We start from the raw sequence: 19,453 nt of genomic DNA, 5'->3' as shown, positions 1-19,453 counted from the left end.
TCCAGAATGAAGAAGTGGAAACAGCTAGTGGGATTTAGCAACCAAGCAAGGGGATTTATTTAATCAGTTAAAGAAACTATAAGAGCATATTCCCAGTCTTTCTCTTTATACTTTTAATAGCTAGGAGGGGGAACAAACTCCTAAATTTGTGTTTAAAAGTTATTGAAATGATTTACTTTTCTGGGTTTAGTTTACTGCAATCCACCCATGGGAGTTGAGGCACCTCAACACCTTGCAAGCCTCCATTTCCATTTCCTCTCCAGAGACACAGAACCACAATAGATGGAGGAGTCCTGGAAGTCATTGTTCCTACCCTCTTACTTTCCTCATGAGCCATCTGGGGCCCAGAGAAATCGTCTCAGCTGCTTTTTGACAGGGCCGGGAGTAAACCTCAGGTTTCCCAATTTCCCAGCAAGAACGTGTTCACCAACCATGGGAGCATAGACAGAGGAGCTCAGTCTCCTCTGGAGCAAAGCTGATGTGACTAAGCACAACTCTGGTTAAGTTTAGCAACTGGAGACAGCAATCACGTGGCTGGTGCAACAGAATGGAAAGTTCCTTCCATGCTCTTTGTTTTGCCTGGGCCACCTCCAGATGGCACGCCCCTGTGTTTGAACCGACCTGAGCGAAGGCAACTGAGCCAACTCCAACAGGATACTTCAGGGGAACCATGGCCAGCCCTTTCTTCTTCCAGTAATTCTCCGCATTAAATTTTTCCACGGCTGCTCTCCTCACGGAGAAGGAAGACTTGGCCATACATTCTTTCCAACACTGGCTGAGATTCTTGGCATTAATCTCTTGTTTGTAGGGTGTCTGATCTATTTCTTTGTACATATTTATCATTCGAACCTAAGAAAGGAGATTAAAAGTGAGAGGAAATCAGAATATATGGTCTCATCCATGCACCATCTTCCTAGTCCAATTCTGCCCATCCTGTGCGGTCCAAGCTGAGTTCTCCCTGGTTCTTGCTGAATGAAACCTTTCACAAGACACTGAGTTCTCCTCTTCCCCACCTGGAGCATCTATCAACGATGTGAGCGCTGACTTGTATGATTCTATGCTGTTCTTGTGCAGGTTTAAAGGAAGGAATCCTTCCCTTAGATTTCTTTATCTCAACACTATCCAGGTCCACTCAATTCTAGTTGCACTTGTGGGTATCCGTTGAAAGTATCTGGCTAAATGATTTGGTTTATTCAAATGCTGTGTCAAAATAAGACTTACTTCCAAAACAAACAGGAAAGTTTGTTTACATATAACTGACATCTAGGAAGAAGAACAAATTAGAAGACTCTATTCCAAGATATCTGATGAGCTGAGTACAATTCTTTCATCACAGAATTGGCAATGAAGATTTCCCAGCTGAGAACAAAAGATGCCAAGTACCTTACATTCTCAGCTGAGAAAACTCACAGTTGTGGCCAGGCCCCTCTCCAAGTTGACAGGGGCTACTACAGAGACACTTGCCTCATTCTATCCCCCCCTAAAACTTTCTCAGATCATTATTAGAGGAAGACTAGGAATTAGTGAGCTGAGCCATTGCAGGGAAAGCAGAGTTTTTAAGAGGTTATTCTCTGGAAGAGGAAGGAAGGTCTTCACATGATTCTCCTCCTTCATGCTACCAAGTATGACAGAACATCAAAGAGAGAAGCTGGGTGGAGGGACAGGAAGGGAGGAACAAGTTCCAGAGACAAGGATGACTTCTATCTGTGGCTATAGAGTCCAACACTGTGAAATCTAGAGGGGAAAGTAAGTACATGAATTGGGAACTGGGGCATGGGGCAAAGAGGTGTGGTCACTAGAGGAATGCTAAATGAAGTGCCAAAGAGAGGACAGCACTCACTGGCAGAAGTCACATGGGGAGGGGCCATTTGTCTTCCCAGGTCCTCCTCTTCTTCCTCCCTGCCCCAGTGTCACAGCAGAAGGAACAAGGGAGGGCAGGAAGAGAGCTTACCACATCTCCCCACCCAACTCCACTCTAGGATCTGAGGGTGGAAGAGGCACCAAGGAGGGAAACATCCTTGATGATGACTGGGCTGAGACTCAAAAATCACCCAAAGAAAATCATGTTAGCCACTGAAATGACAGCTGCTATCACATTAAGGAAAGAAGACTTTGACAGAATTTGGTGGTAGGGATTATATACCTGCTACAGTTTGGATGTGGTTTAATCCCCCAAGAGTTCATGTGAAATCCTGGTCCCCAATAATAGTGGTGTTGAGGTGGTGGAAACCACCAGAGATGGAGCCTAGTGGATTAAGTCATTGAAGGGTGCTGCCCTCTGAAGACATGAAGGTAGTTCTTATGGGATCCTGGTTAGTTGACATGAGAGTGAGTTATTATAAAAGAATGAGCCTGAGCCCTGAAGTCAACACCATGCTCTTGAATCTCTACAACTGTGAGCTAAATAAACCCTAACCCTAAATAAACCACTGGCATCAAAGGAAAATAAACTAATAGAACCCACCAACCAGTGGAAAATTCTCACTAAACAGGTAAGAATCTATTGCTTACTCCTCAGTGTACCCTGTTTCCTGGATTTTTGAGAAGATATCTGGGTATAGCAAGCATCATTGAACTTTGGTGTCCTGGCTCTATATTAGCCAGTTGGCTAGGTGACCTCAGGCAAATCATATATCCCTTTGGATCTCAAATACCTCAAACTGAATGATTCTCAAAGGCCCTCCCACCTCGGAGGATATTCAACACCTTTTATATGCAAGACTAAAACAGTGTTACCTTCTCAGGGGACAAACCGCATTTGGCCGCAACTTCTACGATACAGGACTCGGTGATCAGCGCTGCCTGAGGAAAGCCAAACCCACGCAGAGCTGTGTTGGAGGGAAGGTTGGTTCGGCATGCCCGACCTCGGCAGCGCAGGTTGGCAAACTTGTAAGCATTGTCCATTTTCAGAAGCCCCATTTCTATCACCTAGAGAAATCCAGAGTTGGTGTGATAAGGGCCTTGTCCTTCTGGACCTGTTTGACCATCCTGATATCTCAGACCAAATCAGGCTGGAAACAGCATCCTCTCTTCATATCACATCATACATGCTAAAAATATGCCATGCTCCCAGTTAAAATGCATTTTACTGTTAAATTATTCTAAAGAATTTGAATCATTTTGTTTTAAAATTATTATTTTTGTATTTCTAAGTTTTAGAACAAATGTATTATTATTTTTTTAAAGAGAGGGAATTTTTTAATATTTATTTTTTAGTTTTTGGCAGACACAACATCTTTGTTTTTATGTGGTGCTGAGGATCGAACCCAGTGCCACGTGCATGCCAGGCAAGCGCGCTACCGCTTGAGCCACATCCCCAGCCCCAAATGTATTATGTTTAGGCTTCAAATATTTCCAGAAGCCTTGGAAATGTTCATAGGCCCTAAACCCTGGGGTCTATGCATTCTACAGAAGGCAGTATTCTACAAAACAGGGAAAATGAGGGGAGGGGGGTTGGCATTTATTCCTCCATCAGGATTAATCCCTCCCTCCACTTCCTGAGAACAATTGGTGAGGTCTGGGGCTAGTTTTGGTAATTAAATCTGGGGGGGGTGAGCCCACCAGTGACATTTACTGAGTAGAGGTCAAGGATGCCCACACATCCTCCTTTGTATAGGGCAGCCCCCACAAGCAAAAGATATCAGTCCAAAATGTCAGTCCGGCCAGAGAGGAGAAAGTTGGTCAATGCTTGCATCTGAAAACAGATCTAAGTATGGAAGGACAGAAATAGCACACATATGGAGACTTAGCCAAGATCTCTGGGCTTACTCTGTGGGTGCCAGTGAGTGACACTAGGCTATCCCTGCAATGATGGACTCTATGCTTTTATAATTATATATTATTTAATGATTGAACATTTTTTCAGATATAAATCATATTACATAATACTCTTTGAAAAATGCAAGAAAGCTTGCTTTTTAAAACACTTACCCATAATGATTCATCGAGGGAACTGCCCCCGTTGTTATAGTGCTCCATGTCCAGGGCCAAGATTCTGCCATCGTTCATGAATCCAACCTGTGCAGAGAGAGCTGATCTCTGATACTGACACTAGAAGTCAAATATCTAAAGTTTACTTTGTCACTTGTGAACTCTCCACATATGGAAAAAACTTTATGATGTAGACTTGACAATAATTTCTTGGATATAAAACTAGCTCTGTGACCTTGGAAAAGCCATTTACCCTCTTAGACTATTTGTGAAATGGAAATAAATAAAGTAATACATGGAAAATTACAGGCACATAAACAACACACAGCAGATGTTCTACATATAAATTATTAATATTACTATTATAAATATTAATATTATCTCTTGTTCTCACAGTACTCTCCATTGGAAAACATTATCTTCTCATGGTTTTAGTCACCACAGTGGTGATAACTTCTATAATTATAATCTAGTCCTTTCAACAAAGTCCCATATTGGTGAAGGACATTTCTGTTTCAATGTCCTATCGTCACTTCTTCTCTAACATTTACACAAACCAGCTCATTGTCATTCCAGGTTGGTTCTCCTTCCAACTTGACTCTTTCTTCTAAAAATTTCCAAGTCGTGTTTGTGGTTTTATTCTCCACTGTATTTTGCCAAATTTTTCACCAAATCCTATCTTATTTTACAGAATAATGACTCTTAGACTCATCTCTTCTGCCTCTTACTATCATATCAAATGCTTCATGTCTGAATGCATTAGCTGCTTTCTACTGGTCCATCTTCCTCTCTCAGGCCATCCTGCACTTTCTCATCATATTACCCTCACTGATGCACCCATGTTTAGTTATGGCACTTGACTGAGCAAGAATCTATTCAGTCTTCCTGTTTCTTGTGAGAGAGTTTAAACTCCCCATTTTGGAACTTTAGGCCTCTCTTGGTCTTGTATTACCTAATCCAACCCATCTTATTTACACTACCTTCTGGTAATTGCTCTGTGTTTTAAGGTACCCCTCCCCTTACCCCTACCCCTATCAAACATGCCATGCTCATTCCACCTCTGCATTATTGGTTCCACCACCTAGTATGCTTTTTTGGGGTACCTATTCATTCTTTAAGATCCATTTATGTTTCACCTGTTCTAAGAAGTCTTCTGTACATATTCCAACTTATATTCACCTCTCTTCATAGATTTGCTACATGTACCTCACCTTTTAACCTTCAGTTTTTAATGTTTGCATAATGATATCATATGTGTAAGTTTTATTCCTCTCCTCCTTCCCCCAAAAATAATCTCCTCAAAACAAAGTTCACTCTAGCAAATTCTTTTGAACTAAACTGAATTCAAAATGTAGCTTAGAGTAAAATAGATTTGTTTGATAGTTTCTAAAAATATGTGTTCAGGGAGACATTTGTAGAGACCATGATACACATTCAACAAATCCTGTGGTCCCCATCCTGTGCACACAGGAAGATGTATTTTCAGCTACCTTTTTAGTTAGGGGGCAAAGTTCTGGCCAAAGACACCAAGGTCCTTGCAAGGTCCACCTCTTACTGACCTGGTGTGAGAAATACCTTCCACATCACTCCATGTGCTTTCTCTCTCCTTATGTACTGCAGAAGACCCTACAGAGGACTCAGTGTCCTTGGGCAGAGTTATCCAGTAGAACTTTCTGTGATGATGGCAAGGTTCTGTGTCTGTACTATTCGATCCTAACCACATTAGCTATTGAGTATTTGAAATAAAGCAAATGCAACTATGGAACGGAATTTTAGTTTAATTTAGTTCACTCAAATGTGAATTTCAGTGGTCATTTAAATGGCCTACTGGCTACCATATTAGATTCTGCAATCCAAAGGTATGGTGGTAGCACTACTTGAAAAAAGCTTGAGTCTCTGAATAGTTTTGTGGAACAGAGTCCTCCTTCCTCTAACCTCTGCTGATTACACTGGGCTGTTACTTGACCAAGAAATAGCATAATAAAGGCTTAAACTCCTGAGAGTTTTTAGTTGTTAGAGTAGCTCACTTTGATAAGTAAAACTACCTCTTTTAAAGCAAAATAATAGTCATTTTCTACTATGGAAAGTTTTCTAGGAATTTCTAGAGCACAGTTTTACAAAAATACCCTTGCTACGTTAAAAAAAGAGGACTCCATTTGCAAATAAATGCAATTTCACATAACACCATTGTTATGAGAATTATTCTATTTTTTACCTCTTTTATTGTGTGAGTGAGTAGTTATTAGACCTACTTTCATAGACACATATGCTCACAGGTTTTCTAATTATTCACTGTGTAATGTCCAATGCCAGCTAGTCCTTTTTCTCCAATTGACATCTTTGAGTGAAACAGAAAAGCTTCATTGAACCAGCCAGTAATTAAACAATCAGCACAAGGTACAGAAAGTTAAATAGACGAGCCATTTGTTAATTTGTTCATTGTTACTCCCCATTAGGGAATAGATAAATGCCGCCGCTGCATTTCTGTCATGTTCTGTTTGTAGCAAATCCTTCCCTCCACCCATCTTCTGCTCACTTTGTACTTTGCAAAGTATGGGTTTCGGCCTCCAGTTATCAGCATGTCTTCTCCTCGTTCCAGAACACAGCGGACTGCACGACCATGTCTGAAACAGAAAAAAGGCATGAGAGGTAAATTCTTACAATGAAGGTTATATAGCTCCTGGTGAGACCTTGAGTGGCATTCACTCACATCACAAAACACAGAACTACTACCCACACTCGGCCTCTGCTGACCTCCAGGAAATGTGGTAGCCTCCCCTCCCTTTGGTGAGAGCATGACATCTGGCATTTGCTACATGTCGAGGAAGTCTCCAGGGTATTCAAGGGGACATTTCCCTTTTCATAAAGACCTCTGGCCATAGGTAAAGTCTCAAGGCCACACTTCAATCTGGTTACAAATGGAGAAACACAGGTGGGGCCTGACTGCCAAGTACTCCCAAATAGGACAGGTCTAGAATCAAGGTTTCTGCTCCTGGGTTAAAGGAACTGACGTACATTACTCTGCGAAGGAACTAAGCCTTTTAGATGTGCCTGCTCCAAAGACAATTTCTTGACCAAGAAATAACATAATAAAGGCTTAAACTCCTGCAAGTTTTTAGTTGTTGGAGCAGTTATCCCACTTTGATAAGTAAACTACCTCTTTTAAAGAAAAATAATAATTATTTTCTACTATGGAAAGTTTTCTAGGAATTTTTTATTGGTCAAGAAATAATTGGTATTATTATTATTATTTTTTAGATTCTCAAAGGAAAATGACAATATAAATAAATAAACCTAACAAAAGCAAAGTCTGTTTAAATCAATCAAGAAAATATACACCTAAGCATACCTATACACATAACTATACACACTTTAAAAATGTGTGTGTGTGTGTGAATGTGTGTTTACCTCAAAAGGTCATACACATTCTTCTAAAGGTCTAACAGGTGCTAAGAACAAGTAGCCCCGTTCATTCAGGATCTGTTTCTGTAAACTTTCCAGGTATTCTAATGATTTTCTGTGGCTTTCATTCTTTTTAGTAATTGATTTTTATTTTGGTTCTTATATGGATATAGCTTGACGATGCAGACAAAGAAATTGCCATAAGCTGGCAGCTAATTTGGGTGCTTGTATATCATGTGTGATTTTTAAATAATCTTGGCCTAGATTCTTCCTCATTAATCCTGATACTGAAATTTTCAGTCTGACTTTATTTTTAATATATTCAGAAGATTTTTCTCCACTTACTTGCTGGCAGCAAGCGCAGTGATGGCTGCCATTGTGCTGGTTTTGAGCACCTTTCCCCCAAATGCCCCACCGACTCGTCTTACGTGACACATGACCTTATTAGCTGGGACCTTCAAGACTGAGGCAACTACATCCTGTAAATGATAACAGATTTCATTAATCTGATCTATCTTCAGCAAGGACTTAATTGTGACCACCACACACACCATAACCTTAGCAAAAAGAAACTGTTCCCTGAAACAGGAGTGTGACAGCCACTTTACATTTTGATTCCATCATGTTGCATATGCTACATAAACTGTGTGGCTATGCTAAATGATAAAAAAAAGCCTATTAACCTTAGCATGCATCACCAGTTGATCTCAGCAATATTTGGCTACAATGGCATTGCCAAAACTATTATTAAATAATTCTTGCAATAACAATGGATAATTTGGGACTATCAATTTTTTTGCCTGTTTTCCCCATGAAACACCCAAAGTATCCTTTTCACACTATCCCTAGGGATGTGTTTCCTGAAGCTGTAAGATTTTGTGGCTTTCTGAGCCTCTCCCAGCTTGGATGTTTCCCTTCATTCTGCTGTCTCCACTGAAGCATGCACACTTCTCACCCCATCTGTATTACTGTGAAAGTGGACCCTTTGGTCTTCCCTGGATGCAGGTGCTATTCTTTATGCTTTGAGGTCTTAGTCTTAACAACTGATTTTGACAGATGGGGTGCCTGAGACAGACGGGCCCAACGTCACACAGGGAGTGAAGAGCAGATGGAACTGGAACGGAGTTCATCTGACCCTTTCTTAGTGTTCCAACTTCTGTGAGGCCTCATTTTCCACTGTCCATACTCTGTTTCCTGCTCTTCTGGTAATAGCACTGGCTCTTTTGAACCTGCTGGATCAAGACCCTTTGCTTTCCTTACTTTCACCCCGATGCTTACACCTAACCTCCCCGTCTTGCACTCTCTATCCCAGCTCAGAAAGTCATTGTGCTGTTCCTCCTTGCTGGCATGCATGTTGCCGGAGAGAGGGGACACAAGCAACAACTGTTTGCAGAGGATATGAGTAGTGAATAGATGAGTGGCATTTGATCTTGCTGTGAAATGGCATGGAAATGCCCTCTCTTCTCTTACCATCTAGACAAACTTTACTCTGACTATAAATCCAGATTTAAGGCTCTCTCTCTCTCTCTCTCTCTCTCTCTCAGAGAGAGAGAGAGAGAGAGAGAATGAATATCCTGGGTCATTCTAGCCCTCAACAAACCCCCCCTTTCTCTTCATTCCTCCACTCTGTAAATTTTGACTTAACTGATTTAGAACCTTGATATACTTTTTCCAATATGGCTCCCTAACTGTTTCTTGAGAGTTGGGTACTATAAGCTTGGGAAGATAGGCCTTTCTCCTTTTTCTCAACAGTACTAAGGGCAGAGCAAAAGAGACCTGCTGATTACATAAATGGTTTTAAAGTAATAGATCTATAAACAACAACAACAAAAAAGTTTGGAAATTACATGGCTCTTAATTCCCTAATCAATATAGCTACTAGTACTGAATATTTCCTTGGTTCCTAAAGAAATGACATTTTTGTGCTTTGTACATTTGATCTTGTGACTTTTTTGACAGACACGATTTAGCTATGCCCCCTTCACAATGGCCCCATATTACCTGTATGTATTTGGGACTCTGTGTAGACACATAGACATCTATTTCTTGATCCTCTCCTTTGGGAACAACAAGCATGCTTTGGGTTTCCATATAAAAATGTTCTTGACCTCCAATGTGTATTTCACCTATTAAAGGAAAATTCTTGGAAGTGAAGGAAGCATTCACAAAGAACAGGTAGTGCCCCCCAGCTATATCCTGTTTTTCAGGAACTCCAATGACAGGCAATTTGCTGGGTAGTGAAGGGTAACAATTAACAATGTTTAGCTTTCTGCACGTCTGCAGAGTTGAAGGAGAGTTCTGTAGAGAAATATGTGGTGTCTGCTGAGCCAGGCCACAGAGCCCTAGGGAAAGATATGTGACTTTCTAGAGTCAAAAACTGATAGCCAGGCAATGTCTAGTTCCAAGGAAAGATGGAGTCGCTATAGTTCTCCCTGTTCCTCCTGTTAAATACACTATGTATAAATCAACACAAGAAGTATGAAAGCTGGGGCTGGGGATGTGGCTCAAGCGGTAGCGCGCTCGCCTGGCAAGCGTGCGGCCCGGGTTTGATCCTTAGCACCACATACAAACAAAGAAGTTGTGTCCGGCGATAACTAAAAAATAAATATAGAAAAATTTTTTTAAAAATTAAAAAAAAAGAAGTATGAAAGCTAATTACACAAAATGGAGTCATTTATGTCATTCCCCAAGTGATACAGTGTCAAGAGGCCAATGAGGAGAAAAGCTCAGGTCATAAATGCCTGTCTTGCAAGCTCAACCCAAAACTACAAGGGACTAATTGTAACCCTAACATTGAAAGATTAAAAGTCTAACCTACCAACCACTGACATTTGCCAAAATCAGAACACACCAGCTGCCAGTGACACTGCTGTGCCTAGGGGCTTACCTTTAAACAGCCTGTGTAACCTCCTCTGTCCTCAGTAAAACCTTAACATTTTCCTTCATCCTCTGACAAACCAGAGGCCACCTCTAGTTGGGTGCATCTCCCAGACTTCAATACTTCTTCTTGTATTTCATTTCCCAGTAAATCTTTTGCTTGGTGATTTGTTGTTGTTGTTGTTGTTTGTTTGTTTTGTTTTGTTTGATTTCAAATTGACAGAAGACTTAAGAGGAGAGAAGAAGATAGACTGACTAGGAACTTTGAGACAAAGTGTAAATAGAGCATTGGATTTAGTGGGTTTTGCAATCATTGTAAATGCTTGCCACATGCATACCAGCCTTGGATCTAGAGAAGCCAGCCATCCAAAAATATCAACGGACAAAGACAGAAAAAAAAATACCTGTGAAAGTCTGCTATTTTTTTAAGACAAAGGATAAAGAAAAGGGAAGCCTCAGAAGACAAAATACTTTGAGACAATAAACACTCTACCCCAACCAAACACCACGGAAAAATCTGCAGCCTCACCTCTACCTGCAAAGGTTAAGTGGGAAGCCAACCTGTAATGAGGCACCCCAGCCCCTCTGCTGGGCTATGTCTGCAGATACATGGGGAACCTGTATTCCCACTCTCTATGGGCAATAACAAGACATCACCCACCTGTTTTCCACCAACAGAGTCAGTTCTAGGAAAATAGAAGATTTAAATAAGATCCAGACGTTATAACATGATATCCAAATGTCCCAGATACAATAAAAAATGGCATATCACTCCAAGAACCTGGAAAACCTCAACTTCAATGAGAAAAGAAAATCAAAAGATGCCAACATGGAAATGATACAGATGTCAGGATTATCTGACAATGATTCAATTAGCAATAATGAAAATATAGAAAGTCTTAGCAGAGAAATAGAAGGCATAAAAATGTCAAATGGAAATTTTACAACTAAGAAATAAAACAAGCACAATTTAAAAAGCTCCTTGGATGGGCTCACCAAGAGACTAAGGAGAACAGAGGAAATGATTATTGAACAAGAATACAGAACAAGAGAAACTGGCCAATCTGAATAACAGGAAAAAACAAACTGGAGAAAAAAGAACAGGGCTTTGAAACCTGTGGGACCAAAACAAAAGATCCGACATTTGGGTCACTGAAGTCAAGTATTTGAAAAAATAATGGCTGAATATCTTCCAAACAGCAAAGGACATAACCCTACAGATCTGAGAAGCCAACTGAACTCTAATTGGATAAATTTAAACAAATTCCATGCCAAGATACATCACGGTTGAACTTCAGAAAACTGAAGAAAAAAAGCAATATAAACAAAAAACAGTCTTGAAAGCAGTGAGAGAAAAATACTACCTCATCTGTAGGGAAAACACACTACCAAAGAAAACAGGTTGGGTTGGGGATGTGGCTCAAGTGGTAGCGCACTCGCCTGGCATGTGCAGGGTGCTGGGTTCGATCCTCAACACCACATAAAAATAAAATAAAGATGTTGTGTCCACCGAAAACTAAAAAATAAACATTAAAAATTTCTCTCTCTCTCTCTTAAAAAAAAAAAAAAAAAGACCACAGGTTTCTCTTGGGCTAGGTTGCACGCACCAGTAGTCCCAGCTATTCAGAGGCTAAGGCAGGAGGATCCCAAGTTCAAGGCCAGCTTAGGTAACTTAGTAAGACTGTGTCTAAGAATAAAATAATAAAAATGGTTGGAGTGTAGTGCAAGGCCCTGCATTCAATCCTCTGTCCAAAAAATAAAAAATAAAAAAAACCATAGAGACCAGAGGAAGCGGCACCAAATTTTCTAGCTCTAAAAGGCCTATCAACTTAGAATTCTATCCAATAAAAATATTCTTCAAGAATTAAATGGAGACCATGTCATTCTCAGCTGAAGGAAAACTAAGAGTTTGTTTACAACTGACCTACCCCAAAATAATAGCTAAAGAAAGTTTTTGGAATAGGTAGGAAATGACTTAAAAAAAAAAATAAAAGGAAACAGGAATATCTGTAAGGAAGAAACAACTTCAGAAAAAATAAAAATACAGGTGAATATAACTCTCCTCCTGAGTTTTCCAAATTGTGTTTAAAATATAATTATAGCAATACTTTGTGTGATTCCCAATGTATATACAGGAAATATTTAAGACAATTATATTATGAATAGGGAAGAGTAAAGGGATAGAAAGGGAGGTAAGGTTCACACTTAAACTAGCAAAATGTTGATATTATATATAAAATATCACTGACTGTAAATATATGTGATATATAAATATATCATGGTTATTTACATATAGGATATATATCATAGTTATACATATATATTTATACAGAGAGAGTTTTCACTAAAAAAAGTTCTATACAAGGAGATATACTCCAAAATACAGATAAATCAAAATGGAATTCCAAAAGTTGTTCAAATGAGCCCACAGGAAGGCGGGAGGGGGGTGATAAAAATCAGAGGGAAGTGTTGTATGGAAGGTAGAACTTTAAAAATTTTTTAAAATGTACCCAATAACAGTGATTTGTAAATTGTTTGAGGAAGATTCCCAAGGAAATATTTTGTATTTCACTCTAGAGTTCCTATCTTATCCAAAATCCAAGTAAAGAAAACCTGAGCACAAAATCTAATATGTATAGTAAATATCACATACACACACACACACATATACACACACACATATACACACATGTACACACACCCAAAGAGAGAACAGCAGAATGAACAGACTACCTCATTTACATAATATAAACATTAAGATTTCGAGAACTCAGATCTTAACCTCCATTAAAGTTTTTAACAACTTATGAGAACCCACACATAGCCACTAGGCTTGAGTTCAGGGCTTGCAGTAGTACTAGTTTATTTTGTTCAATATTCACTTCATTTAAAATAAACAGAACTGGAACAATATTAGATAGACCTGTAAAGTTGGCAAAGTTTGTTTTTGATACTAGGGATTGAACCCAGGGGCACTTTACCGCTGAGCCACATCCCCAGACCTTTTTACTTTTTATTTTGAAACAAGGTCTCACTAAGTTGCTTAGGGCCTCACCGAGTTGCTGAACCTGGCTTTGAACTTGCCATTCTCCTGCCTCAGCCTCCCAAGCAGCTGAAATTACAAGGATGTGCCGCTGTGCCCAGGAATTAACAAAGTATTAACAACCTGTTTCGCTGTCTGACCATCCCTGCAGCCCCACCCACAGCCCCCTCCCTTCACCCTAGGGTGTTGATCTCAACTCTCGAGGATGGAAACCAACTTGATCAAGTAATCCCTGAGACTCAATTTTATCCCACTATTGGCATAAGAGTGATTTCTCCAGGCACATTTACATTTTCATGAGGTCCTTAAAAACCAAAAAGCCACTAATATGAAAGTGTCTACTGGTACTTTGCCTGACAGCACAGGGTTAGGAAAAATAATCTCAGTTTCAGGGTCCCTTGTAAATCCCACACCAAAGACACAGGGAAATCCATATGTGAATGAAGTGCCTGTTTCCAAGGGCAACACACACTGAGCCTGTCAGGTGATTTTTAGAAGGCAAAGGAAGGCTTAAATTTAGACCTGCTCAAAAGGCTTCCAGGTTATTTTCTCTCCTCCTATTTTTTTTCCAGATAGTTTTACCTTCAAGAATTTGGTCAACCACTTTAAATGCTTCATCAATATTTCCATATTCCAGTTTCCTTTCTGGCTTGAAGAAGGAATTATGTCGTATAGCATCCTAGAAAGAGAACAGAGAAGGCTGCAAGTCTGCAAGAGATCCAGTCCTATGATAGTAGCCACACCCTGGGGTGCCAATCAAGGCACTTTCCCACAATCCTATGAGCCTTGAACCAGGCCTGGATACTCCCCAGCCAATGGAAATCTGCCTGTTGGGTCCAAAGAAACTGAGTATATTCAGAAAAAACCTGGCACTGAGGCAATCCAAGAATGGAACTAGTATTTTGCAGGCAAATTATTGTCTTCAATCCACAACTTATTTTATGTATTTAGGGCCACATAGCACACTGGTTCAGAAATGCGGCTCCACCCAGAGTTATATCCATTTTCTCCACTTACTAGTTGTTTTACTGTGGGCTGTTACTCCCCCTCTATGAGTATCATCTTGTGAAGTAACAGTTGTGCATATAGGTCCAAGAGGGTTGTGAAATGAAACATGTAAAGGGCTTGGATGGCATATAGTTAAATGTTCAATAAATGCTAGCCAAAAACACTAATGATTGAGATCATGGTGGCTTTGCCTGCTGGTCTCGCCCTCCTCCTTTGGGGACATAAGCACTTCATTTGTAGAGGGAAGTGGAGCACCTGGAACCACTAATCCTAGAAGTAAGTCTCCATTATCAGCTTTGTCCAAGTGCCACCAATCCACTTACACACTGGCTTCCCTGGTCCCCAGAGAAGGAGTGCAGTGGTACACATAAATAAAAATGTAGCTACAACAACCTAGGTTGGTCTTTTGTTACCCAGGATTTTCTTACCTATCCCTGGGAATTTATCTTACTATGATCCATGTGTTTGTCGGTGAATGGGCCATGAGAGTTCCTGCCAGCATGATCCACCATGGATTATCGTTCATTCATGAAATTCCTACCTGCTGGCAGTTGGGGGTTCTCCTAACTCTGGATCTCTCAAGCCATTAGTATCTGTCTGGACCTATCCTGTCCACACACCTTATAGGGATGTTCTTTTGTCATCCTGTCATTTGCTCCACTGAGAAAGTGGGCTGGTTTGTGTTTTGCCACTGTGAGATCCAGGCTGTTGGACAAAGTGTTTGTTGATTGCTATTACAGTTAGCAATATGACCCTGGGTAACTGTCTTTGAGTTTCCTCATCAGTATGGTCATTGCAGTTGTTTGGCATCATAGGATTGCTGTGAGCATTTAGTGAGGTCTTGCACAAAACCACCTTAGATCCATGCCCCACATGCAGAGCTCTTCAAAGCTGCCAGCTGATGGAGCTGTGGATGATGATGCTTAAGGAGAAACTCTGGTGGGGAGCACATTTTTTTCACCATGGCCCTCAGCTTTCCCCCCACCCCCGCACATCCAAGAGTTTTGATAGAGTTTCCCAATTCAAACTATCAAAACCAGGCATAAGCCAGGCTCAACTTTAGTGTTAGTGACAGATATATTTCTTGTTATCCTATTTTGTTCTATAACATACTTCATAATGGAATTAATTCACACTCCAGTGCTTTTCTTATTAATTGAAGATTCAGATATTCCAAGTTGAAGAAAGAAGCTACCTTTGTAAACTCCACTTTTTTAAAAATTAAGCTTTTTCAACTTCACTTCTTCTTGTCTTTTAATAATTTTGAGTCAATTTCCTGAATATTCATTGGTTAGGAAAGTGTTAGCAGGACTTTAATGTGTAGGGAGCCAGGCATAGCTTCCTACTATCAACTTGGATTAAATACACTCTGATCCAGTTGACTGATCTTGGAGAATTTTATCTCTGACCAAGAGGGAGTAACTCTTTTCCATAATTCTCATATTCTCTGGCAGACAATCAGGTATCTGCTGGCTGAAGTGGGGAATGCAGGGGAGGAGGGTATCTATTTATTTATTGGACTTTCATTTGGCTGGAATGTGGGGAAGGGAAGGGTGGATACTCAGCCACTTGTATTGGGAAAAGAATTACCAAAAAAAGTATGGGGTATTATGTAAATAATTTCTTAAGAAGTAATCCTAACTCAAAAGCAAAATTTGGGGAAAGGAATACATACAGTAAGTAGGAACAGCAGGCAACATAGGAATGATAGGGCCTGAGAAGGGAACAGAATGTGTGAATTTGAAACTGGCCAGGGACATCTGCAAGGCCTCACTCAAACAAACTTCTGTTTTTATCTTCTTAACATTATTTTATTGTAATTTTAAAATGCTAAGTAAAATTTCCAGAAAAAAATGCCATGTTCCTAGGCATAAAGTCTCATGACAGAAAACATCCTCAAGGTCAGGTTCTCATGATGACACTCACCTTGGCCAAGTCATTTCCTCTTTCCATCTCAGACCATGCTACTCACCTAGAGAACCATGTGCTCATTATATTGTGAGGGTAACACTGTGTTCCCAAGAGTACATGTAGCCTGCATGGACTGAACCTAGTCTACTCAGGGGGTTTCAAGCTTTCCTTATTATAAGAAGCAATGGAATATTCAGAACACTTACCATTTCATGGAGATGGTTTTTACCACCTCTATAGATTTCCAACGTCTGTCTAAAATTAGGATAGAAAATGCAACTCTCCAATTTGTTCAAGTTGCCAAAATTCCTGTAGGCATTTTATGATCTATTTCCACATTCATTTAAGATATGCATTTAAGAATCTAAAAGTAGTATCTCCCAGATTTGCTTCATAGAAGATCTAATCAGTCCAGATCCTGGGAGGAGGTGAATCAGAGCTAAGGATAGACCCACAGTCTTGGACATTGCTAGCTGTCCATCTAGCATTCTTCTCACCTTCCCCTTTCCAAGCAATGCTCAGATTTCTGTATAGGTTTCCTGCACTCCCTCTATAGCCCATGCATTACCAAGAAATATGACCCCACCCTCAGTTTCAGTGTTAACAAACAGCTCCTACATTTCTCTGACCAGTCATTAATTCGCCATGTGACCCAAGTGGCCTAATTAGGGTTGTCTCAGGACATGTGCCTGGAATGCTGAGACAATAAGGTTCCTTTTGTCACTGAACATGAACAAGGAAACCCATGTTTCCCAGCTGCCATCTGTGTGCACAAGGGATGAGCCTATACTCATCCCTTGAGAGGCAAAAATAAATTGGAGAAATTGCTCATACTGATCTGGTTTGAGTTGATCAGGTCCTACTGTTACTATACCAAAAGCATTTTAACTTTTAACTGATATACTTCTGATGTCTGCTCTTCCATTCCCTAAACTGGCACCATCTCAAACTCATTACCTCAATTGTTAGGATCAGCGGCTCCACGTCTTGGTAGACAATCTTTACTTGCTTAGCAGCTCGTCTTGCCTGAATCTCAGTATCTGCAATCACGGCACAGACAAGCTGACCCACACAAAATACCTATGACACAGAAAGACCTTTGATGTCAAGGAGAGCAGGTATTCATTCATTATCTCCCCCGCCCCCCACAGTACAAGGCTTGATACGCACAATAAAGGACCCCTCTCCATCTGCCCATGCCTATAGAACCTGCTGACTCTAAAGCACTGTACATCTCTGTGCTGTATCATGGGCAGAGGCAGCTGCCGAGGGGGAGGGGCGATGCGGCCTTGAGCGGACTCAGGCTCTAGCCAAGTCAAGGGGGGCTTCTTGAGGGCCAGCTGGCTTATGAGAACCAAGCTATGATTGGCCTGGCTGTCCCACCACATTTAGGGCCAATCTGCAGAAGGAACCTTCTGTTTTCAAAGACAGGGAGAACCAAGAATTTGTAGCTCATCTACAAAAGGGGGTGATTTGGGAAAGAGACTTCTCATGTGATTACACCACACTGCTGGTGAACAAGTCACTGCCTACAAACTGTCCTGGAGCTCAGGCTTCTCAGGAAGACATGTGAAAGAACTCAACTGCCAAGATATGACCAAGCACAGGGCATCGCTTCCCTGGGGGGCTGCAGTCAATATCATGTCACCTGCATGATGAGGTAGGTGGACTGGGGAGCTCACACAGGGACCAGGACAGAAAGCTGGATTGGGTGGGGGGAGCAGATAACTAAGGCTCACGACAGGTAAAAATAGTCTGAACTGGGTGATTTGAGTTCTCTCTCCCACCTTATTCTATGGTTCACACTCAAATTTAAACATTCATTTAAAATAATCTACTTTAGACCATTATGTCTTCCACGGTGAACACAGAAATGTTATCAGAAAAAAATGATACCAGGTTTGGAGAGCTTAGCTCAGTGATAGAGAAGTTGCCTAGCATGTGTGAAGGCTTGGGTTCAATCTCCAGCAGTGCATGCACACATACACACATACACACACACACACACACACACACACACACACACACACAAACACACAACAGTATTTCAAACATTAGTGTATAGTTGGGTGTGGTGCATTGGGGGTAGAGAAGAGAGAGAAGTGAAACATGTTGATTGTTGAAGCTGGAGGATGCTTCTATGGAGTCTCTATTTTGTGCTTGATTACAAAAATGTCTGCAGTGAAAAGATGTTTAAAAGTCATAAAGTGCCATAAATGAGTGTTAGAAAAGGAGTGAGGCCAGCTAGGCAATCCTCCAACATGGCACTACTCTCCACAGATGCTCGGCTTTGCCCCTGTGACCTGTCACATCAATCCCTAAGATGCTCACAGTCTGCATAAGCACACTTCAGAGAGCAGGTTCTAAGGTGCAGCCAGGAAATCCCGCTTGTTTAGTTAACATTTATGCACGGACTGTAATTCTCACTGCCCCCTGCCAGTGATATACAACCCTACCTCAGGGGAGTTTCAACCTTGAGTTCAGATTTCTGGTCGTCAAGCTTTCATTTTTATTCACTAAATCTTCCAGCAAGAGCCAGAGTTAGGGACTATTTCAAAGGATGAAGTTCTTTTGTGTAACTATTGAACTGAGAAGTCTGATTAGTTATGCAGAAAACCTGCTAACCACTGTCCTTGCTGTATTTTCTAGTAACTTGACATACAGTAGACCAAGTTAAAGCTTTCAAATGGTAATGGTGTTTTCACTGTTTTTTTTTTTTTACTCTTTTACCTTGTTACACAGAATATGCAGATGGCCCCTCACTCAAGAAATTATATTAGGCAGAGGGAATAGATAAGATATACAAATAAATAAGCTTAATGCAAGAAGAAAAAAAAGTTCATTGAAAGTCCACTTCTTAAAGACAGACATGAAGCTCTCTGAGGGCAGGGACCACATGTCTTGTTCAGCTATGATGATCATATATAATAGATCCTTAAGAAATGACCACTGAATATATGGTAGTGTGACAGAATGAGTCAGAATTAGTTCAGAGAGGGAAAGAGAACTTCTGAATTCAAGGATAAGAAAAGGCTTCAGAGTTACGATACCACTTGAACTCAAACTTAAAATTTGGACATGGTGGGACTGGGGTAATGACAAGAAATTTGCTAGGGGCAGGGATTTGCAAGTAAACCTTGCCATAATCCTCTGTTCATTTTTTTTTTCATACTGTGAGCAGCATACTATATAATTATTATAAAATATAAAACACCAAAGTATCTTTCATATAACTAGTAAACTTCTTATGTGGAAAGGAATATATTTGAATGCATTCAATAT

General features: G+C 40.5%; 1 protein-coding gene across 1 annotated transcript in view; it reads right to left on the bottom strand.

The window, feature by feature from the left end:
- The window catches only part of Aox1 (aldehyde oxidase 1), a 69,705-nt gene that overhangs the window by 17,333 nt on the left and 32,919 nt on the right, over nt 1-19,453 (bottom strand). Inside the window, exons 19-26 of the mRNA XM_026399333.2 lie at nt 17,129-17,251; nt 13,835-13,931; nt 9,334-9,458; nt 7,678-7,811; nt 6,467-6,554; nt 3,931-4,017; nt 2,737-2,928; nt 622-849 (exon numbers count right to left, since the gene is read on the bottom strand). Of these exons, the coding sequence (XP_026255118.2) occupies nt 622-849; nt 2,737-2,928; nt 3,931-4,017; nt 6,467-6,554; nt 7,678-7,811; nt 9,334-9,458; nt 13,835-13,931; nt 17,129-17,251 (1,074 nt within the window). The remainder of the gene's footprint in view (nt 1-621; nt 850-2,736; nt 2,929-3,930; nt 4,018-6,466; nt 6,555-7,677; nt 7,812-9,333; nt 9,459-13,834; nt 13,932-17,128; nt 17,252-19,453) is intronic.

The sequence above is a fragment of the Urocitellus parryii genome, chromosome 1, assembly GCF_045843805.1.
Source record: "Urocitellus parryii isolate mUroPar1 chromosome 1, mUroPar1.hap1, whole genome shotgun sequence".
Lineage (NCBI taxonomy): Eukaryota > Metazoa > Chordata > Mammalia > Rodentia > Sciuridae > Urocitellus > Urocitellus parryii.
This window is presented reverse-complemented; position numbering and strand designations above follow the sequence as displayed.